Raw genomic sequence first — 23,951 nt, forward strand, 5'->3', positions numbered from 1 at the left:
ATCCCAGCGGCGCCCATCCCGCCCGGTTTCCTGCTGAATTTCGCTCAGCCTCTTGCTGGACACGGCTAGCCTTAGGTTAACCGCGCGGTTATTAACCAGGAATGGCTCTTTCCACCGCGCGGCCTTTCCTGCAGTCCACGGGCGGTCAACTTCGCGCGGCCCGGGGTGCCGAGGGCTTCCTGGAGGAGGAGGCGGTGGCTGGGGGAGCGCCCGGACTTGGTCCCTCCACGCCCTCCCGGGTGGGCCCGGCGGCTGGCGGGAACAGGGGACCCTGCCGCCTCCGGGCAGGGGTGTTGGCTGCCTGCCCTCCTCCAGTGCCCGGGGAGGGGACTGCAGGCCGGCCAGTAAGGCGGGGCCGACTGAAATGACCGCGCGTGCAGATGGCGCGCACGCGTCTGGACCCGCGGGCAGGTTCGGAAGTGACGACCTCACGCGGGGCCCAGTGCCCGCCCCAGCAGGGACCGCCCCAAGGGAGCCCCACCCACGGGCCCGCCCCTTCAGGCCCCGCCCCGCCTCGCGACGCGCCCGGCGGGCTGGCTGCGGGTGGCACGGCGCGGGCATCTGGAACCCTGCTCGGGGTCCGGGCGCCAAGCGGCCGGTGCGCCTGGAGGCGGCGGCAGGGCGGCCATGGCGGAGGAGGCGGCGCAGCGCCTGGCGCTGCCCGCGGGGCTTTTGGAGCTGTGCGCGCTGCTGGGGGCGTCCCGGGAGAGCCTCCGCCGTCCTGAGCAGGTAAGGCCGGGCTGGGAGACCGAGGCGGCCACGGCGGAGGCCGGGCCTGGAGCCACGCTCCTGGGCGTCTGCGGAGCGGGCGGGGCGCCCGCGGACGGCCTGGCCGGCTCACTGCCCGCTCAGGGTCGCTCTCCTGCCTTGTGCGGCGTCCGGGCGCAGCATCCGCGCGCCCCCCGAGCCTTGTCTCCGGGCTCCTGCGCCCCGAGGGCTCCTACCAGGTGAGCACGCGCCGGAGCGAGGGCGCGCGGCCGGCTCCCGCCCGCTGCCGAGGGCGCTCCCGTGGGCAGAACTGAGCCACTGCCCCCAGGTGGTGGCCACGTTCTAGACACAGCCAGTGAGGCTGTTAAGTGCTAGGTTTAAGAGCGCCTTGCAGTATTCTGAATTCCGTCGTTTTGCGATGAAACCTAGCTGTTTTCTCACTTGCGGTAAAGGCCTCCCCTCCCCCCGCACCCCAGCCCGGTGTCTGCACCCTAGTAGCCAAAGCGACAAACTCAGGACCTTTTCTCTTCTTTCCCCTCGTTCTCACTTTTTCTCAGCCCTGGAGCCCGCCTGCTTGTGAGTCGCCGTGTGGCGCTCTTTCCCCCTTGGCCCGGGATGTGCATGACTGTCTTGTTCTCCCGGTTAGCGGCAATGCCCGGAGAGTTCCCGATTCACCAGCCGGCGATCCGGGCGCGTCCTTTGAGCTGGTTGCAGACGGCCGCAGGGAAGGGCGGAGGCAGGCATTCGAGTATCCGAGACGGCGGGGTTGGACGGACGTCCGTCAGAGAAGCTAAATGGCGCCAAGATTCACAGGACAGACGGCTGTGAATGCCTCGGTCGCCAGTACTCGGGCCCAGTGCAGAGCCAGTTCGCGTGGTCTCTGCCTTTCCCTCCGGCTCTCCTGCTCTCTGAACCCCCGTAATGCCAGATGCCCTTAGAGTTGTCTCTCCCAGCCCTCTTGGGTCGTCTCCCTGCCTCTCATTTGCCAAATGCATTTCCTCCTTTTTCTTCTAATAGGAAATGACCTGGTTTCGGTTGCTTCTTGGGTGATTACGACACTATTAGCGGCCCCGATGTTTGACATGTCTTGAGAGCAGGATGAATCAGTGTTAATACTGACAGTGGTACTTTCCTAGACTAAACAGCCTGCAGCATTTTCCCTTACGGAGTGGGCAGGTTGTTACTCTGTATTTTAATGTTTATCTTCTTTATTCTGTACTCCGATTCTGTAAGGGGCTTGGCAGACGGTGGAGAGAAAAACAAGTTGAAGGAGCAGGAAAATATAATTAGGACGAACCCCCTGGAGTGATCTTTTTAAGGTATATGTTGATGTTACAATGAACCAAGATAGGATTTGTTTAGTTTTATTATTATAGTAGTTCTATTTTGGATGTCCCAGGCTTTTTGATAACTTTTAATTGTACTTCTTAAAATCACCATTTCTGTGTGGTTCAGGCATTCTTCTTTGGTGGCATGTGAACATGGAAGCCTGGAGATAGGAGAAGTAACCCAACCTAATGTTAGGATACTGTAATGTCTTAACTTTTTGTATTGTTTCTCAGATGGCATTTTGTGAGAATAGTGATAAGTCAAGAATGCCGTCCTGTCCCCGTGTGAGCCGCTGTGGTTCTGTACATCCCCTCCACTTCTAGGTTGCTATGGAGACCAGCTACAGGGTGTAAAGGGATCCACCACATCCATTGCAGAGGAGTGGAAAGGTCACTAACATAATTCTCGTGTGTGAAGGCATGTTTTAATGGCTTTTTGTGGTGAGCATCCTAGCTTTCAATTGCCAGAGTAGCACCATCCAGCAGAACTTTCTGGATGGTGACAACCAGTGTTCTTTATCTGTGCCTTCCAGTACGGAAGCCGCTAGCCCCATATGGCTCCTGGGTGTGTGAAGTGGAGCTAGTGCTGCTGAGGAACTGGATTTTACACTTCGTATAACTTTAATTAATTTAGATTTAAATAGCCACATGCTGCTACTGGCAGTTGTGTTGGACCGTGTAGTACGAGAGCATTTAAAAAGTATTTATTTTATTTCACAAATGATGGCTGATCCTGTGAGATCAGTGCCTCTATATCATCTAACTGAAGTAAATCTGTGACTCAGATGAATTAGGTTGTGTTTTTTTTTTTGGTGGGACATGCAGGGCGTGATGTACAAACGGGAGGATCGGGTAGTTTCCTTTGTAACGTGACACTATGTTGTCGCTGAGGAACACATTAAAAAAACACGGCAGAACTCAACTGAAATGTGGCACAAATGTGACAACTTCCAGGCATGACTTCAAGCACCTCCCTTAGGATGGTCCTGGGATCTTTAGACTTCAGTGTGAGGAGGATTACAATTCTTTGGAAGAATAAAAAGTTCACACTTCTGAAATTTCACAAAATTTTAAGGCCCAAACATAGTGGGTTCATTTCTCTTCACCTCCAGGGACAAATCTGCTTTACTCAGAACCACATTAAGCTTCTAGTTCAAAGCCCAAGCCAACCTTGTGACCTCCTGCATTGAAGTTCTTTCCATTGATTAAAGCTGACAGGGTCAGTTTGGACGCCTGGTCGAAGGGTCTGAGTGTAACCCGGTCCGATCGGGCTGGCATTATTTACTTTAGCAGACAGAGAAGTTCTACAATCCAGCTTGTATTTAGCAGTGATGCCAAAACGGGTGTTGTTACTGCCAGCCATCCAGGGTTTATTGACGTTTCTATCTTCTCATTAACCTTCTGGTAGATAACCCTCCAAATTCAGTGCCGTCGTTCGCGTGAGTGTGCAGCTGGAAATCTGCAGCCTTGCAACCCATGGCAAAATTATTCTGTGACAGTTTGGATTTGGCTGTGTCAAAACTCATCTGATAGCCATTAAGCCAGCCTTCAAAAGCTAACACAGCCCAGTCATAGATGGTTGGTCCAGAAAAATCTGTATCAACATTACTGCCAAGACTGAAACTCTCGCTTATAGGAAACCTTTAATTTCCCACTCTTCTTTCCTGTGTTCGGTACAAATATGGTATCAAGAGTCAGTTTCAACCCTTCAGCCAACTTATTCTCCAAAGAGATTTCTGTTCCAAGAGTATTGTCTGTGTTCCATTTTGGGTGAAGGTAAGTCCATAGTTACGGACCTTATATTTGGTCTCTAGGTTGCCTGACGTTTTCCCTGTATAAGTGTAGGCGTGACGGGAAGTAGAAAATTCCACTCCACTACAAGGTTTTGTTTTCAGGTCTATTTTAACCATGCCAAACCCATATCCTTTGTGGAGGACATCCTTGGTGGCCTTTCCTAGGTCACAGTAAGTCTGTGCGTTACACATATCTCCAACCAGAGGGCCTGACCCCTCTCGGCTAGAGAAACGCTGAAGGTCTTCCTCACACCGACGCCGTCCGCGCCTGCGCGGCTTGCTTCCCCTGCAGTGCCTGCGTGTCCCTCCCTGCCCGCTCTCCACACCCTCGCCCGGTTTGTTGTGCTTTTAACTTTTTAATTAGCTCTGGGTTTTTTTGGGCAGAAATGGTGGTTATTGGGTGGGGGAGTTAGCAAATCAGCATCTAGAAATAGCAAGAAATAACTCACCAGGCTGCAGAGCTGGATTTCATCTTACCCTGTAGGTGAGTGAGGGGCGTTCGCAACATGTACCAGAGAGTAACATAGCACTGGGATCCAGATCCAGCGTTACATTTAGGGGGTTTACTCTAATTAAAGAGTTGGACATGTGCAAATTAGACTAATCGTTGCTACTTTTGCTCAGATTCAGCACGATACAGATTTGAGAGAAACCCAGCCGTCCCTCAGTAGGTGATGGGGCAAATTCATTATTGAATTGTCGTAGTGAGACACCACATAGCTGTGAACAGGGAAGTCAGCCACACTGTGTGGGTAGGCAGGGGAAAACGAAGCTGGTGGGATAGGTTAGATAGGATGCTTGTATTTATGAAAAAGAGTATATATGCGTAAAAATGGGAGGAATGTACCCCACACTGTGCAAAAGGTGTTCCCTTTGAGTCATGGAATTAAGGGGAGGGCCTTCCCTTTCTGTTACTATTTCGTTTATTATTTTTATGTTATGTAAAAAAAATAGGACTGTATTGCTTATCAAATTAGAAAAGGCAACAGGGCTATATTGAGAAAAAACATGTGTAATGGACTGCTGAGTGCCAAGTTGGCTGAATTTTAGCCCCATTACTTTAAGTGACTAAAAATAAATAGGGGAAATGAGAAGCAGTTTATTGGCTTTAGTGTGAGGACCAGTATTCAGTCCCGGCTGACGGTGTCCAACAGATCCCGGGGCCCAGAGCGGCTGCGCAGCACCCACTAAGAGCCGTTCTGGGTGCTCAGTGTGGGGACCCAGAGGAACACAGTACACCCTACCTCACCTCGCCACACAACTCGGAAGGTGATGATGGCATTAGTGCTCCAGGGGGTGGGGGGCAGGGGAAGGGAGGGGAGTGGGGGAGGGAAGGTAGGAGGTGGGGCTTCAGGAAGTGGTGGGAGGGGAGGGGGAAGGGAGGAGGGGGGAGGGAAGGGGGTAGGTGGCACTCCAGGAGGTGGGGAGAGGGGAGGGGTGAGGGGAAGGGAGGGAAGTGGGGAGCTGGCCCTCCAGGAAGTGTGGGGGAGGGGAAGGAGAGTAGAGGGGAGGGAGGGGGGAGGTGGGGCTCCAGGAGGTGGGGGGAGGGGAGGGGGGAGGAGGGCGCTAGGCGGGGTGTGGGTGGGGGTGTCATTTCCCTGTGAGAAACTCACGTGGGAGCATATAACAGTAATGTTAACCTAGAAACCAGTGCCCTTTGGCCCTGCGGAGGGACATAGATGGCCTGTGGGCTCGTCTGGGCCCACGGAAGGGCCTGGTCTGCTCGGGTAGGTGGATGGCCCCAGAGGGCAGGAGCCACACTGCCTGTGGGGGCAGGGGAGAGAAGGTCATGTGTGCTCCTTAGACAGGGAGGCCCCTCTGTGAGAGTGGACAGAGATGCCCGTAGGGAACCCTGGACCAGGTGGGTGGAGGCAGGGTTCCCCAGCAGAAGCCTGGAAGGAAGCGTTAGTGGTGAATCCATGCCTACCTGAGCCTTAGGGCATGCCACTGTGGTGCATGGTGGTGGCAGGTGCTGAAGGGACAGTGGGGTGCTTTGGGTTTGCTGATGGGGCCCTGGGGCAGAGCCCGCAGCTCTGTGCCGTCTGCATTGCCCAGGAGCCTGCAGGCAGAAGGCTGAAACAGCACAGGATCCAGTTTTGAAGCTGGGTTATAGGGACCTGCTCAGGAGGCAGTTGGCTGTAGTCATGTCAGGAAAGAGATCTGAACTGGGAGCAGGACTTCTGGACCTGGCCCCGTGTGTGCCCGCAGAACCTCCACGTGGCCAGGCAGGTGGGTGGGTGAGCAGGGACTGGGGGGCAAGGACTCAGCCCTGAGGGGCCACAGCCAGGAAGGTCTGCAGGGGGCTCAGGGAGGTGTCAGCAAGAGGGCCCATCCGCTGTCCGGGTGTCGCCTGGAGTCACTCATTTGCGCCTCCGACTGTAGTTTCTATCAGATTGTTCACAGTGTGGTCTTTGTGGATGTAACGTTCTACGTGAAGAAGAGACTGACCAGCGCATTTTCACAGTTGATTAGGTCTGAGCTGCTGGGTGTGGATAGGAAAATCTTAGAAAGTTTCATATACCTGAAGAAAGGGATGCCATCCATATATGATACACAGAAGGTTTTTAATTACACAACAATACGGATTTCCTGTGTTGGATCATGGTTCCTAGTGGTATTAAAATTTCCCCCCAGGTATAAATTAACCAAATTATATAGCATAAAAGTAAGCATATTGAGTTTGGGATGTATTTGCTGACAGAAAATGCTGTCACTTTGGAAGGCCTTTTAAAAGGGTGAGCTCCCCTTGGGTACCACTGGTTCTTACTGAAATGCTGATGTCAGCTGCTCCTTTCTGCGGTCAAGGTCTCATTTCTCCTGGTGACAGTGGTGTCCTTCCTGTGCCCTTCTGAGGTCCCTCGAAGATCGTTGGTTCCCCTTGCCTACCCCACCTGGCTGCCTCTCTCCTCCCAAACCTTCTGTGCCCAGAGACTGTGTTAGATTTGTCTGTTTTCAGCTCGCTTGGCACCGAAGCCACTTCCTTCTCTCTCAGATTGTTCATGTTCCTTTGAAAGATCTGAAGTCATTCTGGTAGCAGAACGTGCTTTGCCCTAAGTCTGTAGCATGTAACTCGGGCACTGTAGTTAGAACAGAGATGGAAGGCAGAGCCCATGTTCTTTATGTTAGTTTAACGGAAAATGAAAATACAAAGGTTTGAAAAAAATTAGTATCAAGTTGAAGTGTAAAAGAATTCAAGCTAAATGACCCCCTTTTGTAGAGCCCAGGGGACCATTTGGTCGTGAGGAAGGATGCGTCTCTTCTCAGAATCCACTCGTCTGCCCACGCTTCCTGAGCAGCGGTGGGCAGAACCAGCATGCCAGTGCCCAGCCGGCGTGGAGCGCGCGACGGCGGCAGACGTGTCTGTCCACTGTGACAACACTCAGAGCCCTTCGCTGCACTTGCCTTCCCCACAGCCTGTGAGGGGGTGCGGGGCTTCTGGGGGCACAGCGCGTCTGCGCCCTTGCCCTGCATCTCTCCCCACGCTCAGCCCTTGAGAGCGAAGCTCAGACGCAGCTGCGTCTGACCCCCACGGACCGGCTCTGGGCTGCCGCTCTGTGCCGGGGGGCAGGTTGCTGTCTGGGCACCTGGCACTGAGCCGTGTGTGACTTGCCGGAGCAGCATAGGGCTGGAGAAGTTCCCAACGGCACCTTCCGGGCGGTCCTCACCGTCCCAAGCCACTGGTGGGGGAAGCCTTACACGTGGCAGAGCAAAACCGCTGGTGTTGTGTTTGCGGGTCGGAAGGGGGGACCATGAAAACGAGTAGTAGATGCTCAAGACGGGCGGGATACAGCAGGACAAGGAGTCGCTTTAACACTACTCCTGCCTCTTCAGGTTGCCCAGAGGAAGGAAGTCAGAAGCCTTTCCTCTCTCGATCCGGAGGTCCTGTCTGTTTTTGTGCCTCCTTTCGTCAGTCAGGAGGACAGTCACGTGGCGGGGGCGAGCTGTGGGCATCTGAGCAAGGCTCACCGGCGCTCCTTCAGAAAGAAGCGGGAGAAGCCCTGGGCGGAACCCAGGAAAGGCCTCCCGGTGGCCCCGAGAGGGCCCGACTCTGCGGACGTCAGCATCCCCAATGGCGTGGACCTGCTTGCCCTGCCGCAGCTGTGCTTCCCAGGTACACCCTGCCCGTGGGCCTCGGGGACCAGCACTGGGTTCTAGAAGTGGCAGTCAAGAAAGTGCGACAGAGGCGGGCCAGCTGCCTGTCATGGGGTTGAGTTTTCTTAACTTGGGGCTTTGGAAGCTAATGACAAGCATGCATGATTTAGTGCATTCCCTGCTTTTGGGAAAGCTGAGTCCTAGATGAGGGGCTGGGTTGCACAGTTTGTGCATGGTGTTTTCCAAGGATTTAGCTTTGATTTACTCTGGTCTTCCAGAGGCTTGGCAGATGGATTAAAAGTATGTCAGTTAGCCTGCCACGGTTCTGACCTGGAGACTGCTTCTCCCTGCTGCACCCTGTTTTCTGTGTTCCGAGGACCAGAAGCCCAGGCTTGTGGTTTTTACCCAAACAGGCCTGCTCCTCATATGGGCAGGCTGGTCTTTCAGGGTTTCATGTTTCAGCGGGCTTTCAGGGGTGATAAAGCAACTGGTGTAGGAAACCCAGGCTTGTTCTAAATGCCTGTCTGGTGGCTCCCCTGGAGAAATCGACGACATTTCCTGGGCTCAGGGATTACAAACTGGGAATGGGCCTGGACACCCCTTGCCTCCTGCTGTGTTTAAAAAAGTCACCACCTCTAGGTAAGGGTTTGTCTACAGGTGGTCCCCATGTTCCTCTCTAGATCCTTCAGAGCACAGACCCAGGGGATAGAGGTGGGTGGAGCTGGCAGGCCTGGATCCCAAGAATTAGCACATCTTGGCATCAAAATGCCACAGCTGACAGTCACAGGAATGTCTTGAATGCAGTGGAAGTTGGTTCACAGGTGGCTCAGGCCTTAAACTGGATACCACGTAACGGTGATCAGATTTCTTCTCTTCTCTTCTGTCTACAGGGGGCGTGTGTGTGGCCTCTGAACCCAAGGAGGATTGTGTCCATTTTCTGGTGCTGACCGATGTCTGTGGGAACAGAACGTATGGCGTGGTGGCTCAGTACTACCGGCCCCTGCATGTATGTGATTCCCATGGGTTGCCTCTGAAAGTAGCTTTAGGTATTTCTTTATTGTGGTGAAATATGCATAACGTAACAGTCCCCATTTTAACCATTTTAAAGTGTACAGTTCAGTGACATTGAGTGCATTCACAGTGCCGTGCAGCCCCTACCACTGTCTGTTTCCGAAAGATGTCTGTCACCTGAAAAGGACACCCCATACGCGTCAGCAGTCGCCCCTGCCAGCCCCCAGCCCCCACTTGTCTGTGTTCTGCCTCCCCCAGACATTTCATGTAAGTGGGAACATGCAGCGTGCGTCCTTCCATGTCTGGCTTCTTACATACAGTGTGATATTGAAAGCTCACCCACCCTGGGTCCTTCTGGCCCACCTGGCCATCCTTCTCACGGCCAAGGAGCTTCCACGGTGTGTGTAACCGCAGTTGGTGATCTGGGGAGTGTCTCTGGGCAGGGCTGCTGTGTGTGAGCCAGCCAGCCTTTGCAGGAGCCCATCAGGGAGGTGGTGGGCCTGAAGGTACAGGTGATCAGCTGCCTGTGTCCGCTGAGGGTTTCCAGAAGCAAAAGGCGAACTGGTGGACTTGACCTTGCACCCTGGTGGTACATTGGGGGCGGTCCCCAAGCCCCACCAGAGAGAAGGGCTGCCTGCATTCTCTCTGCGTTGCCTTCGAGCCTGGGGCAGTTATTTTAGGGTAGAATACCTGAACATTTATCACTTTAGGTGTTGGGAGGTCGAAGATGTAATTAATTAGATGGGTTTCTTCCCCTTATGCTTGTGGAGTAGGGGAAATACCTGCAGACATCCTTTATGAATGTGCAGGAGTACCACTGTGTGCTTTACGTGCTCTGAGCGCACATCTACACCCTTCTGGACTAGGTCACCCTCTGCAGTGTACGGAGAGCAGGGAGTCCATGCCTTGCAGCCCAGTGTGCAGGCCGTTGCCTCTGGGACAGTGGTGCGCTGAGGGGCCAGCGGTGATGGCCTGGCTTCCCTCCTGGGTCGTGTTGGGTGGGAGTCAGGAGAGAGCAGAGCTCCTGCCCCCACATAACCAACGCTTTCAGCTGAGGAAGGACCCAGAAATGTTGGATCATTCAGAAAAGTACTTCTGCAATTTGTGAAATACCTGTTATAAGGAGAAATGTGCATGTTATTTTTATTATCATTAAATATATTTAAAAACAAAGCAAGAGCTCGATTTTGCATTACATCACCAGATGTGGCTGTTCCCTGTACATGTCCCTGTCTGGGGTGTGCACAGCCCCTTTCCTGCCTGTCCCCGTGCCTGCACAGTTTTGGGTGTGCCCTGTGCCCCACATGTGCACTGCTCCTTCCTCTTGGGTATCCTGCTGCTCACTTGGTCTGTTCTGACTGAGGCCCACCCTGCCCTTTACCTGTCCTTCCACTGGCTCTCTGACCCAGCCCCTCCTGGGAACAGGGATTGTAGTAATCATAACAGCAGCCCACGTTTGTAAGCCACAGGTCCAGTACCACACTAACGCATATGCACGGCAAGTGAGGCTGGGAACTGTTAGCGTATCCCGTTTTACAGATGAGAAGGCAGTGGCAGAGAGGTAAAGTGACTCGCCTAAGGTCACAGCAGCCACTGGGGAGCCGTGGGCATTCATGGACCGGTGGTGGGGCGACTGTGATGCAGCCGCTGTTTCTGGGGTCTCCTTTAACCTGCCTGGCTCACAAAGACCCAAAGGTCACACAGTCCTCAGCTGAAGCTATTGTCAGGCCGTACATACTGTGAAGCACCCCACAGAGTCCCCCACTGGGGTCCGGATTGGGGGCCCCACAGCAAGCTGTGCCCTATGCTTGGGTCCGACCGTCCGATTTGGGGTGCTGCATCTCCCGGGCTGCAGGCCGCCCTGGGGCGGGGACGTGGCCTACCATCTGTTGGCTCAGTGCCCAGAGCGGAGCAGGCACGTGGTGGGGCTCCTCGGCCTTGAGGGGAAGGCCCACTGCTCCTCGTGGCGGGGAACCTACCTGGGGGAGCGTGGCCGGGCGTGTGGGGGGCAAGGGCTCTGCCAAGCCCCTGCAGCCCCCCTGCCTGGACGCTGGCACCTCGGAGGGTGGGCAGGGGGGTCTCCCAGCTCAGGAGCTGATGAGTGGTCTCTCCCGCAGGACGAGTGCTGCTTTTACAACGGCAGCGCGCACCGGGAGATGCTGCAGCCGCCTCCGGGCGTGGTGGGCGGCTTCGTGCCCTTCGCGGTGTGCGTGGTCTCCAGGTCCCCCTACTACAGCGCCCTCAAGGACTGCCTCTCCTGGTGAGCCGCCACCCGGCGCCCTCTCGGTCCTTGGCCGCCACCTGCAGTGGGGGATCGCGCGGGCCCAGGTTTGGCGCGGCAGCTCTTGTGAAAACCCAGACTCTTTTGTAAATGATGCTGCAGGGAACGGGTAGACAGGAAAGGAAAGATGAAGTCAGACCATTGGCCGTGAAGTTCGTGTGTGGATGGTTTAATTGTTGCTTTAGGTGACGTAAATCAGGAAAAATTATTTTCCTGGATGAGAAAGTCAGAGGCTGCTATGTTACTCTAATGAGTTTATCGACATTTTCTAGGTAGAATTTTTTACTGTCTAAATGCTGATACTGAGTAGAGGGCCTGAGGCGGTAGAGAATTTTTTAAAAATTGGGAACGTTGCACTGAACCCAAGCAACTCCTATTGTCTGGGGTGTGATTGTAATGTCGGGGAGTGTGATTGTGGTGTTTTGGGGTGTGACTGTGATACCGTTTGGGGTGTGTGGCTGTGGTCTTGGAGTCTGGATGTGGTGTCAGAGGGCGATGGTGGTGGTGTCGGGTGTGATTGTGGCCTGTTGGGGGTGTGGTTGCGGCACGTGGAGGCCCCCAGTACAGACACGGTCCAGCCCCACTGGGTGTGTGCACTGCCCTCCGGTTCTCACAGGGAGTGGTCTCAGCTTGTGGTGGATGGATTAAAGAGAAGGGCAGGCAGCAGAGGTTCCTCTTGCTGCCATGACCTGGACGACAGCCACTGCCGCCCCTGGGGGCTGTCCGCAGAGGACGATCCTGTTGGACCTCACGCCTTGGTCGCAGGGGCGAGCAGATAACCATGTGAACCGAGCGGGAGCCCTTCCTGATCCGACTGACAAGCTGAAAGTCAAATTCCAGCCTCGAAAGGTTTTATTTTTGAAAACGTGGCTGGTGTTTGGACATAGTTTTGGTCTAGTCTGTGTTTTCTTGACATAGACCTCCAAGATCTGGGAGAACAGAGCTGACATGGTCCTGCTCCAGAGGGAGTTGACCCCGGGTTAGCCCAGGCTTTATCAAATGCAATGAATGGGGAAGAGCCAGGTGGCTTCCGCCCTTACCAGGCAGGTGGGATGGAGGTGGCTGCCCACCTTCCTGGTCTTTCTGAAATGTGCTCATTCAGTGACTGACCTTTTGTAGTGTGATTGGCAGCAGACATCTTCCTGTGTGACATTATTGCAAACGTATATTTAACTTGAAAAGTGTGTTAATTTTTCATGCTTCTTGAGTTTTTTCTCTTTTAATGGTCATTGCTAAATAATGAGGACTAGAAAATTCTGCTAGAGAACTGCAATGGCAGAAATTATAAGTGCCGTAAAGAAACATAAACTATATGCTTTCAAAAATTCGTTCCACTATAGTGATAATGTAAAAACTATGCCTTCCTAATGTCAAAAATTGGGAAAGAATGTATTTAGTCTTTTGGGGAATTAGATCAGCAGATTTTTTTTCCTTTTAAAACTTATCTTCATGCTATTATATTTTTATAATAGATGCAGATATGGAGGACTCTGCGTGCTGGGCATGTTTTTCATTGTCTCCTGCTGGGGGTGGTGGCCGTGTCCAGTCTACCTTGGGAGGAGTGAAAGGTGGGGGTCCTGGGCAGCCCCTGGGACTGCCTGACCGGGGGATCTGCTGGGCCTTCTGTCAGTTCCACGGCTGCCCTGGGCAGGCACGGTGGCAGCGTCCGGCCTAGTGCGCCCCTCCTTCCCCATCAGGACTCCCTGGCTGAGGGGTGAGCTGCATCTCATTGGCCCCCATTGCACCGGACCCCGGGGCCAGCCCAGGACCTGCCATATATAGTAAATCGTCAAAAATATCTGTCAGGTGAACAAATAAGGCAAATGAGTGGACAAATAATTTTTTTGGAGAACTCACAAGACTGTCTGCTTTTGTAATCTTAGAAAAGTAGTGTTCCTAGGGCTTTTCCTTTATGTGTGTGCACACTTTTATGTGTAGTTTCACATTTAAAGTCCTAAAAGTCACCTGTACTGAGGTGTAATTGACATTCAGTAGAACCCACCCGCTTTGAGTGTATGCTTGGCTGCTTCACCAACCAAAGACAACCTGAGGAACCTCACCGCCCTCAAGATATGGGACATTTCATCACCCCCCAAGGGTCCCTCATGTCCCCTTTGAGTTCCCAGTCCCTCTGTCCCCAGGCAACCACTCACCCACGGTGTCTTAAAATTTATATACGTAAAAAGTCAACACATTGTAGAAACAGATTTTCTCATACACTTTGAAATGTTTACTTCCTATTGAAGTATGACACATGTAGTAAAGTGTGTCAATTTCAGTGACTCTGCAAATTGAATGCACCTTTGTAAACATCTAGGTCAAGAAGCAGAACAGGCAGCACCCCGCCCCCCACCCCTCTGCCTCTCTGTCCCCAGCAGCCAGGCTCCTGTAAGTCCGACATCCAGATTTTTCTGCCATTGATGGAAAATCCAGCATTGCTGGTGTGCCCCTTACAGAGGTTTCAGCTTTGATTAGAAATCCTAAGGACGATAACTGGATTCTAACATCTTATTTCATGTTTTTTTTTTTCTTTTTAAATTTCAGTTTATTGACTCATCTGAAGTTCTGTAAAGATTTTGAAGTTGACAATCATATCAGAGATTTTGCTGCAAAATTATCTCTCATACCTAGTCCGCCACCTGGACCGCTGCATCTGGTAATTAAATCTGGAATTACGTTTTTCTTTGCTAATAGTGAGAGTGATACGATGAAGATGGTTTAAGTGTTTTAAACTATTTCTTAAGTTCTAGCTTTGCTTAAATTACTCTTATCAAGTTCCTGAGAGAGGCATTTTATATGCTTTTTTTTTTCTGAAGGTGAAGAGTCAAATATGTAGGCTTGAATTCTGCGGAATGCCTCATGATAAATAGTTACGGCGTGAGTAGTAATAGGCCTTTTAGTAGTTAACATGTCAGTGCATTACTTGGTAAGTGGAAAACACACAGAATTCACTTGAATTACAAATTTACCTTTTGTTTATTTGTCTGGAATATTGGGAATTATATTTAATTTGTTAGTATTTTCTCCTATCCAGTGTGATTCTTGAAAAGTATCTGGTTTTATATCTTTTGTTGCCACAGCACCACTGTGGTATTTAATTAATAAACGAGTATTTCCCAAACTGGGCCTTGTGGAAGACTGGTGCTCAGCTGTTCCTGGCTGTTCACGACACGAGGGCTTTAGGGTCAAGGAAAGTCAGAGGAAAAGTCAGCCCACATCCCCCTTTTAAGTAACAGGTCAGACGGCTAAGCTGTGTGAAGGAACATGCTTTGCTCAACATTTTCCAAACTAGCTTAACCACAGGATGCTTCCATTTTTAAAGATCAGACACCCATTAAATAAACACTGAAATGTATAGTAATTGTTGAGTTGGTTTCATTACCTTAGTCCCTTCTGGAGGATTCTATGTATAAATCTTGGTTCTCTACACTTTATTATTGGCAGTTGAAACATTAATTTTGTTTATCAGGAGACATGTGATATGAACTTAAAATGTGTATTTTAAATATTATCTTAAATCCTGAAGTCTGTTGGGGGAGCATCCTGCCAGACACGTTCTAGGCCCAGGGCAGAGCAGGTTGCCTGCCTGCGTGGCTCCACTCCCAGAAGCCTGTGTAGGAAACATTGGATTCTTGTTTTGCGCGAGGTACACAACTTTATTATGTGGATAATTGGTAACTTTTTACTGTGCAGTGAAGTCATCAAAGTTTGCATTCTTGCTCTGTAAAGTCGGCAAGTGCCCACTGAGTGCCCGATGCAGCGGGGAGCACCACAGAGGTCCGAGTGGTTTTGGGGTGACTGTGATGTGTTGGGGTCTGCCTTTGAACATAAGTAATGGTGCCAGCTTTCTGTATCTCAAATCTTGAATTACTATTTGGTCCCTTCCTCTCTCACATCCCCAGTTGGAAAGTTCACTGGGGGTCGCTCCTGACCCCCTTCTCTTCACTCCACGCTCACCCCACTGCTCCCATGGGACCGACCTACCTCCAGCATTTACTTCCAGTGCTCACGGCCGCTGCCCCCACGTGTTCTGGCTGCCGGCTTCTCCCACATGCGTGACTGGGGGAGCCACTGCTCTGTCCACTTCCACTCCTGACCTTTCATTAGTTCATCGTTTGCACAGTGGCTGGAAAGACTATTAAATCTACCAGTTGGGCTCTCCTTTTATGCCTAACACCCCACAGTGGTTCTCGCTGTGTGCCTTCACCCAGCCCTGTGCCCCTGGCCCTGTCACCATGCAGCTCTGTGTTGGGTCGCTCACCCCTCGCTCACTGTTCTCGGGGCGCATGGGTGGCTGTGAGTCCCTCACAGGTGCTGGCGTGTGGCTCTTGCGCCTGTTCCCAGAAGGACCACCCTGCTCGTTTTCTCTTGGCCGGCTCCTCGTCTCCCGGACCATCTGCCTCCTGTTCTTGGAAAGGCCTCCGAGCCGTCTCCCAGCCAGCGCTCCTCCTGCACACTCGGCGCAGTCTGTAGTTAAGGCTTGTGTTTGTGTTTTTGTTCAATGTCCGTTTTCTTCATTGAACACTGAGCTGCATGAGGGCAGAGACTCTTTGGAGCTGTGCATCTGGGGCTTTCTACCGTGGCCGGCACGTGACCGCTCCAGCAGCTGTTCAGTGAGTGGGTGAAAAGTCGAACCAGGCTTCAGTATTAGCCAGTAGCGTCCATTAAACCCGACTCTGCACGAAGGTCTGGTGAGTCGGTCTGAATGAGCCGGGTCTGGGTCAGCTTGTCACAGTGACCCTCTCTTGAGAAGCCCAGTCAGCTGTTGGGTCCGAGTTGATATAATGGTCACGATCTGTTTTAGGGGATATTGTGTTTACTGTTTACTGTTTTGAAGACATCTGTGAGGTCAGTGGAAGCCAAGGTCCTCATCTGATCAGGAGCCCGTGCGGCAGTATTTCCCAGAGCCCGCGGAAGCGAATGTCCGTTTAGAGGCCGTCGTAGAGAACGGCCCTGAGTTCTGGTGTCTGCCCGGCGTGCACGCGCCCTGCTGCAGCTCTGTTACCTCCCATTCCCGGTCATCGCCGACGGCGCTGACGGGGGTGAGGGGCCCAGTTCAGCACGACAGCAAAGGCATCCGGGCCCCTCTTCCCTGGGCCTCTCTGCTTGGCTGCCCACTAACGGTCTGATTCCCCTTGCTTCCCAGGCACGGGCACTGCTGGCTGTGCCCCATGAGACGCACACCTTCCCTCTTACTGTGCCTCAGCCATTTCTATGTTGCTTTGTATGTGGATTCCAGTCAAGCTGGAGCTTGTTATTTTTCTGGGGCTCCAGTCAAGCTGAAATTTGGAAAGGATTTACCTGAAAGATATCCTCTCTTCTCACTTTTTCTGTCTGTGAAGTGGGTGGAACAATGGAACCCATCTCAGAGGGTGTGCGTCTTCATGCCATGAACACCACCCCTGGGTCCGAGCCGTCCAGGGCTCACCGGCGTCCCGGGCGGGTGGTCAGCTCCCATGCTTGGTTCTTATCTTTGATTGGGCGGCTGGCAGGCACATTTACTTTTGAAATGTTGAGGAGGGTTTTTCATTAAACTTCACATTTATAAATAGTTCATCACAACTTGGACATTTAACTCTATTTTGTTTTATTTTTGAAAATATAGGCTCTCATTGTTGAGTGACTCCGCCTGCCTTTCCATGGGTCTTACTTCTGTAGACAAATGGGTGACAAGGAGGCAGAGAGGCCCCAGGTATGCTGGGAGGCCCTTGGAAGCGTCCTTGCTATCGGAAAGCATATTCTGTTGTTTTCAGTATGTTTTTGGCATGAGAATACACTTAGAACCATGCCTTGGCAGACCGTGAGGATGTGTGAGCAGTGAGTGTGGCGCTCGGCAGCCCCCGCAGCCCGCACCCCGGGGCTCTGTCTCTCTGGGGAGGGCCGCCCACCCGCGGGTGGCCGGCCCGGGCTCTCCCTTCCCTTCCTTCTCCCCAGTGCTGTGCCCCCACTGAGCTCACTCCCCTCTGCCCGCTCTGGGCGGCCCAGGGCTGGGCGGGCCCCGGGGGCACCAGCCTGCTGCCCTAGCTCTGGCCCCTGGTCCGGCCCCTCTGTGGAGGGGCTGCTGCGCCCTTGAACATGGAGCCTGTTCTGTGGGTATCGAATTTGAAGTGTCATCTTAAAATAGTATCATTTAGAAAAATCAAGTGCCTTTCTTCAAATTTTTGTGAATTAAATGTTTTTAAGGAGCTCTATTAAATTGAAAATACTTAGAGAATACATAAGTAGTAACTGAGAATAATGTATACCAGCTAAGATGAATTTGAACAGGCTTGATGTAGAATTTGTGCTAATTGGGACGTATTATCTAGGTGTCATTTTTTCTTTGTTTTGCCAACAAACAGTTTGCTAATTAATGGAAGAATTTAAGGAAGTTTGGCTGAAAAAGATGGGAAGCACTCTATGTATGAACCATACTCGGCAGCTCTGTGTCTCTAGACTGTTTGGTTATTCTGTGACTTAGAAGGCGACAGCACGCATCTTCAAAAAAGTTTTCTAAGTCAGGTGCTTTCTGTGTCCAAATAATGAATGTTAGTGCATTTCAGCCTCCACTGGAACTAATTATAGAAATTGGCCATGGCAGATATTCAACATGAAACCACTACAGATCGTGTTTCCCTCAAGGGCGGACCCCGAAAGCCCGATCATCGACCTGGACCTCCACCTGCCGCTGCTGTGCCTCAGCGCCGAGAAGGTGCTGCAGGTAGGCACCCCCCCACCTGAGAGTGCCTCATGCTGCCGTCTCACTGGGGCATCAGAGCTCCTGTCGTATCAGAGGGGAGTCACATGCAGGCATGCCCCACAGGGTGCAGTGTACCGGGGATGTTTATTGTTTTGCTTAAAGCTGATGTCCACTGCCAGTGTACACTGTTTGTGAACAGGGTTTTCTGTGGGGCAGGGTGGCCTTCGTTTGGCAGGTGGAGCAGGGAGAGCAGGGTGACACCTGCAGGGCTCCTGGTCTTGCTGGTGGCACACTGCGGGGGTGCCTGGAGTGTGCACATGGTCTCCTTGGCCCCCCAGGTCCTCACCTGCCTTCTCACGGAGCAGCGGGTCGTGTTCTTCTCCCGCAGCTGGGCGCTGCTGACGCTGGTGGCCGAGTGCTTCATGGTCTACCTGCACCCTCTGCAGTGGCAGCACCCCTTTGTGCCCATCCTGTCCCGGCAGATGCTGGACTTCGTCATGGCGCCCACGTCCTTCCTCATGGGCTGCCACCTCGACCACTTTGAGGAGGTCAGCAAGGTGAGGCGTCGCCGTTGGGGTTACAACGTTAGGTTCTTGTGAGCGCCTGGCGAAACTGCTGGGTGTTTACTTGGTGGTGCCCTGAAGGGACGTGGGGAGAGGGCAGTCACAGTGCCTTCGTGCTCCAGGCGCCACACGCACATGGCGGAGCATCTCCTTGTCCCTGTGCCATTCCCGGTGGGCCGTTGGGGGGTGGTGTTCATGGCCGTGGCGTCCTGAGGGCCAGCACCCCGTGTCGCTCAGTCCACTTAAATTCACCCCAGCTCGCACGGTTTCCTGCACATTTTCAGTGAGGAGGCTGCAGGGGTCAGAGTGCACGGATCCGGCTTCAAGCCTCGCCCCCACCGCTTCCTGGGTCTGCAGCCCTGAGTGAGTTACTCGCTGAGCCTCCGTGGCTGCCTCTGTGAAGTGGGCCTGGCACGTCCTCCTGGGCAGTACTGTGAGCCGAGGGCGGCCACTGCTAGTGCTGGGCACATGGCTGGGGCGTGGTGGATGGAGCTGCTTCGGTACAGTCTCATATTTTTCTTTCCTTTTTTCTTGATGACGCTTCTGCTGTTCATTAATACCGTGGACTGGCCTTCCTCCCGGGACACGTGTGGACGTGCAGTCTGTTGTCAGCTTGTGGGTCCTGCCGCCTTCAGTGGCTGTCCACTCCCTGAGTGACTGACCTGGGATCATGTTAAACCCTTCAGTGTCCCAGTCATAAGAAGGCATACAGTTGATCCTTGAACAGCTGTAGGGTCAGGGACTGACCCATGCGGCCGAACATCGGCATATAACTTCAGACTCCCCAGAAACTTACGTCTAATAGCTTGCTGTTGCCCGGGAGCCTTACTGCTGCCACACACAGTTGAAGAACACGTGTTTTGCATGTTATATGTGTTGTATACTGTATTCTTACAGTTAAGCTAAAGAAAATGTTAAGAAAATTGTAAGGAAGAGAAAATACATTTATAGTATCTGTACAGTATTTATTGAAAACAGTCCATGTATAAGTGGACCCGTGCAGTGTGCCAGCATCGTTAATAGGGCAAGGATTGGAGGAGTCGGACAGCACGTGGCATACAGTAAGTGCTTAGTAAGAGGCAGCTGTTCTGTAAAGATGGCTGGAGGTGGCCTACATTTAGATGGTGGGCTGATGTCATGGGTTTGTAGTAAATATTGTGATTTTGCAGCAGGCAGAGCACGTTTGGTTTTTTACAGTAGCTTTATTCAGACACAAGGAACACATGACAGAGTTTACCCTATTAAAATGGACAGTTCAGTGGCTTTTCGTACTTCATACAGGTGTGTCAACCAGTTTTAGATATTTTCATCAGCCCACAAAGAAACCCTGTGTACACTGGTGGTCACCTCGTTCTGTCCTCCCCCCACGCCTGGAACCATGACTCCTTTCTGTCTCTGGGTGTGTCTGTTCCATATACGTGTTATTTATGTGAATGGGGCCATCCAATATGTAGTCTTTTGTGTCTGGCGTCTTTCGTGTAGCATACTATTTTTGAGCAAGTAGCAGGACTTTATCTCTGTTGCCGAATAGGTTCCGATCATATGAATCTGCCATTTTGTTTATCCCTTCATCAGCTGGTGGACATTTGAGTTCTTTCTGCCTCTTGACTGTTGTAATGCAGCTGTGAGCATTCATGTACAAGTTCTTGTGTGGATATATGTTTCGTTTACCTCGGGCACATACCTAGGAATGGAACGGCTGGGCCAGGTGGTTGCCCGGTGCTGAAGGGTCTGAGAAGTGGCCACGCTGTTTTACAGCAGTTGCACCATTTTACATTCCCACTATCAATGTAGGAGAGTTCTGACTTCTACACCTCCTTATGAGCACTTGTTATTATCTGTTTTTGACTCTAGCCATCCTGGGATGTGAGAGGTGGTATCTTGTAATTTGGATGTGTGTTTCCCCAGTGACAGCAAGGGTGAGGACCTTTCCGTGTGCTGTTGGCAGTTCCAAGTAGCTTTTCATTGTGAAAATTTCTAAGTGAGCACAAAAATGAGAGGCATGCATGCTGTCTCCCGACTTCTGCCATCATCAGTCATCAGGTGCAGCCCCGCTGGCCCCGGAGCATTTTAGAGCAAATCCCTGGAGCAGTGGGGAGCTCTGTGCTTGGCCCAGGGCCCCTGCTGCGGAGGAGCCGGGCTTCTCCCTGTTCTTGCCACAGTGAGTGACTCACCAAGCGACAAACCGGGAAGAGGCCGTTCAGCCCTTTATGGAAGGAAGGGAAAAACACAACCCCCTCTGCTTTGCAAACAAGGAAAATGCAGGCCATGCTCTGAGGTTTAAAACTGTGTCTCTTCTTTTAGTCATTAGGGAGAAAGCCATCTTGTTTCAGGTCCTCCGGAAGGGAACCTGTTGGGCACATTTGCAGCTCCAGCCAGCAGTTAGGAGGGGAGCCTTTTCAGGGATTTACCTGTTCTGGTAGATTTCAGGACAAGCCGCAGACTTGTGTGGGCTTTGGGGTTTGGAGGTTTTCGTCAGTGGTACTGGGATCTTGGAGGTGCCCTGTAGGGTGTTTGTGCCAGACTTGCAAATGTTCGGCCTGCTGCTTTACGAGGCAGGCCGTGCGCCCTGCCCAGGTGGCCGTCTGTGTGTTTGCGCATCAGGGATGAAGTGGGCAATGGAGGCCTTCAGAGGGGCACCAGCATCACATTCCGGGAACTGTTGGATTACAGAACTCAAGTGTGTGACTTATGTGTATTTTGTCATAGATAAGACCTTTCAAGTGACCCATATATATTTCAAAAATGCCAAGTGTGTGTGGTCACCAGTTCTTAGAGGGGTGGAGCTGGCTGGGCAGCTAAGTAGACACGCTATGTGTTGAAAGTCAGGGGTGCTCTCATTGGAGTTCTGGAATGTTCTCTCCAGGCTCCCTCAAGTAGTATGTGCAGTGTGTTTGCACCAGGGTAATTGAGAGCCTGACAGCATGCATTGGAATCCTGACTCAGAGAAATGTTATTTAATCAAATTTATCTTGTTAACCTAACTCAAGGTATGTACTGCATGGTTTAGCAGAGATATTACAAGGCTTTGTGTGCATATTACATAGGGTGATTTAATTAATAGTAACACTATTTTCATCATTGCAAAATGTGTTTTCAAACACATATGCAAATTTAGAGTCTTACATCAATCTTTACAAACTTATTTTGTAGGAAGCTGATGGTTTAATTCTGATAAATATCGATAATGGAAGCATCAGCTGCTCCAGTGACGATGACATCGGCATTCCTGACGTCCCCCTCGCGGCAGCGCAGACGTTCATTCAGAGGTAAATGCAGAAGTGGTGTGTGTGTGGCAGTGTCTCTTCAGTTCTCAGGCTCTTTTCCAATCTTATGTTGCTGATAGGTGCTTTGTGTACTTATCATTTTGGAAATTACTTGTGAATGTTTAAAAATGAAAGTCATTTGTCTTCACTCTGATCTTTTCTAAATACTGATTACGATCCCACAGAGTCAGGTGGCAGACACATGCCCCGGGAAACCTCCCGCACCAACTGTGCCCCAGGATCCCAGGTCTGGGACGTGCTCCGCCCCTGCCTCCCCTGCCTCCCTCGAGCTCTCGATTACGCCCTCCCCCGGGGCAGGACAGTGGGCTGAGGCGCAGAGCAGACAAGGCCGCTCTGCCGGGAGCCGTCAGCCGGCCCTGAGGGTGAGCGCCTCTGTCCTGTTGTCCCTCCGCCCTCCGGGGCTCCGTTGGAGCTCTGACTCTCCTGTCTCACCTCACACCGTTCCTGGTGCTCCATCCCTACTGCTAGGCTTCACTGGCCCTGATCAGGCATCAGCAGACTTCTTCCAAAGGGCCAGGCTGGCTGCTTTCTCTGGAGGAGGGCGACGACCCGCTCAGCCTGGCGAGATGGGCCCTGGGGCTGCTCCGCAGGCACTGTCCCCTTGGGAATCCGATCTGATAGTGGGGGAGAGCCTGCTTTCAGGCCTCCCTGGCACTGCAGACGGCCTGGCGGTCTGCACGGGGATACCCGAGGTCCTGGGCCTGGCCTGCAGGCTGCTCGCGGCGTTCCCCGCACAGCGGCTGTGCTGTTCTGGGAGATGCCTGGATGCCATTTGAAGCGCATCAGCAAATGACCTTTCCCTTCATTGCTTGTTGGGGGATCAGGTGAGGGAGCCGAGGAAGTCCCTGAGGATGGGCAAGCCATAGACAGGCTTGCAGGCTTCCCTTTTCTGATCTCTGACACTTAACTCTGTGTTAGTCAGCTGGGGACAGCCGACACAAACACCACTGAAACACAGTGCTGGAGGCTGGGGGCCCACGGTCAGGCCGGGGCAGGGCCTGCTCCCCCGAGGCCTCGCTCCTTGGTGGCAGGTGGCATATTCTCCTATGTCCTCGACTGCTCGTCCCTCTGGGCGGGTCTGTGTTCTGATCTCTTCTCGTAAGGGCACCAGGCAGAGTAGGTCAGGGCCTCCCATGTGACCTCAGTTCCCTTACTCATCTCTGTGAAGACTCACTCTCCATGCACAGTGCTGGGGGTTAGGACTCAACATATGAATTTGGGGGACACAACTCGACCCATAACCCCTTGCTATCTATTCTGCCTGGATGGTTTCTTCAAATTATGTAGAAGTGCAACCTTTATTGTGCCTTCCATCTTAAAAAAATTCACGAGGCCGCACAGCCAGAGCACAGATGCGAGGCCTGTCCTCCGGCGGGCGTGGGCATGGGGCGCACAGGGTCTCCTCTGTGGCCACTTGCTGGCTTGTGCTCAGGGGACCCGCGCAAGGCATCCTGGTAGGAATGTCTTCCTGCATGAACTTCGAAGGCGAAACCTGCATTCCTGCTGCCTGTTTACTTTCTGATAAGCATGGGTGTCCCGCCTGACTCTGGGAGTGTGACGGTCTAGGGCTGGTGCTTGGCAGCGTCTGGCGCCACTTGTCAAGTGCTCGCGTGGTGGGGCGTCCCCAGTAAGACGGGGGTCTCGCTTTGTCCATGGTTAGTGTCAGCAGTTGAGAATATGCACAGCGGGTTGTATTCCCACTGGCTAGACCCCACAATGGTGGGTGTTGTGTCTTACTGTCTCGCCTGGGAGACTGTTTTATAAACATGAACTAGCCCGTGTGCAGTCAGGGGCGTGGCTATAAAAGGCCGAGACTGTGACCCAGGCACGGCCAGTGTCCACTCACACGTGGTGTCTGGCTGGAGGGACAAGGAGCCCCGCCCCTCTTCCTGGTAGGAATGTCTGCCTGCATGAACTTAGAAGGTGAAACCTGCGTACTTGTGTGCTCCACGCCCACCATCCTGCTCCCTGTCACCCTCTCTGCAGTCTCTGCCTCAGCTGGATCAGAAGTATGTTGGCTGTGTCCTCCCTGCCCTTCCCTACCCGGGGGGGCAGGGACAGGGACCCTTGCCGCTGACGGGCAGAGGCCAGCTCAGGCTGCCTGGCTGAATGCGCAGGTGGGAGGGAAGCAGGGCTCCAGGCAGAGGACAGCCGTCAGCTGATGGATTGTCCCCAGTTCGGTGGCGTTTCACTGAAGCCCAGTCCCCGT

General features: G+C 52.7%; 1 protein-coding gene and 1 pseudogene across 3 annotated transcripts in view; one reads left to right on the forward strand and one right to left on the reverse strand.

Annotated features, from left to right (window-relative positions):
• Positions 1-523: 523 nt before the first annotated feature.
• The window catches only part of DENND3 (DENN domain containing 3), a 55,092-nt gene continuing 31,664 nt past the window's right edge, over positions 524-23,951 (forward strand). For all 3 annotated transcript variants that reach the window (XM_036922823.2, XM_057497664.1, XM_036922834.2), the window contains exons 1-8: positions 524-729; positions 7,661-7,940; positions 8,812-8,927; positions 11,050-11,192; positions 13,758-13,869; positions 17,794-17,913; positions 18,231-18,449; positions 21,609-21,724. In XM_036922823.2, the coding sequence (XP_036778718.2) occupies positions 628-729; positions 7,661-7,940; positions 8,812-8,927; positions 11,050-11,192; positions 13,758-13,869; positions 17,794-17,913; positions 18,231-18,449; positions 21,609-21,724 (1,208 nt within the window). In that variant the 5' untranslated portion in view covers positions 524-627. The remainder of the gene's footprint in view (positions 730-7,660; positions 7,941-8,811; positions 8,928-11,049; positions 11,193-13,757; positions 13,870-17,793; positions 17,914-18,230; positions 18,450-21,608; positions 21,725-23,951) is intronic.
• Positions 737-4,301, reverse strand: LOC118930844 (voltage-dependent anion-selective channel protein 3-like; annotated as a pseudogene).

This window comes from Manis pentadactyla, chromosome 3, assembly GCF_030020395.1.
Source record: "Manis pentadactyla isolate mManPen7 chromosome 3, mManPen7.hap1, whole genome shotgun sequence".
Classification (NCBI taxonomy): domain Eukaryota; kingdom Metazoa; phylum Chordata; class Mammalia; order Pholidota; family Manidae; genus Manis; species Manis pentadactyla.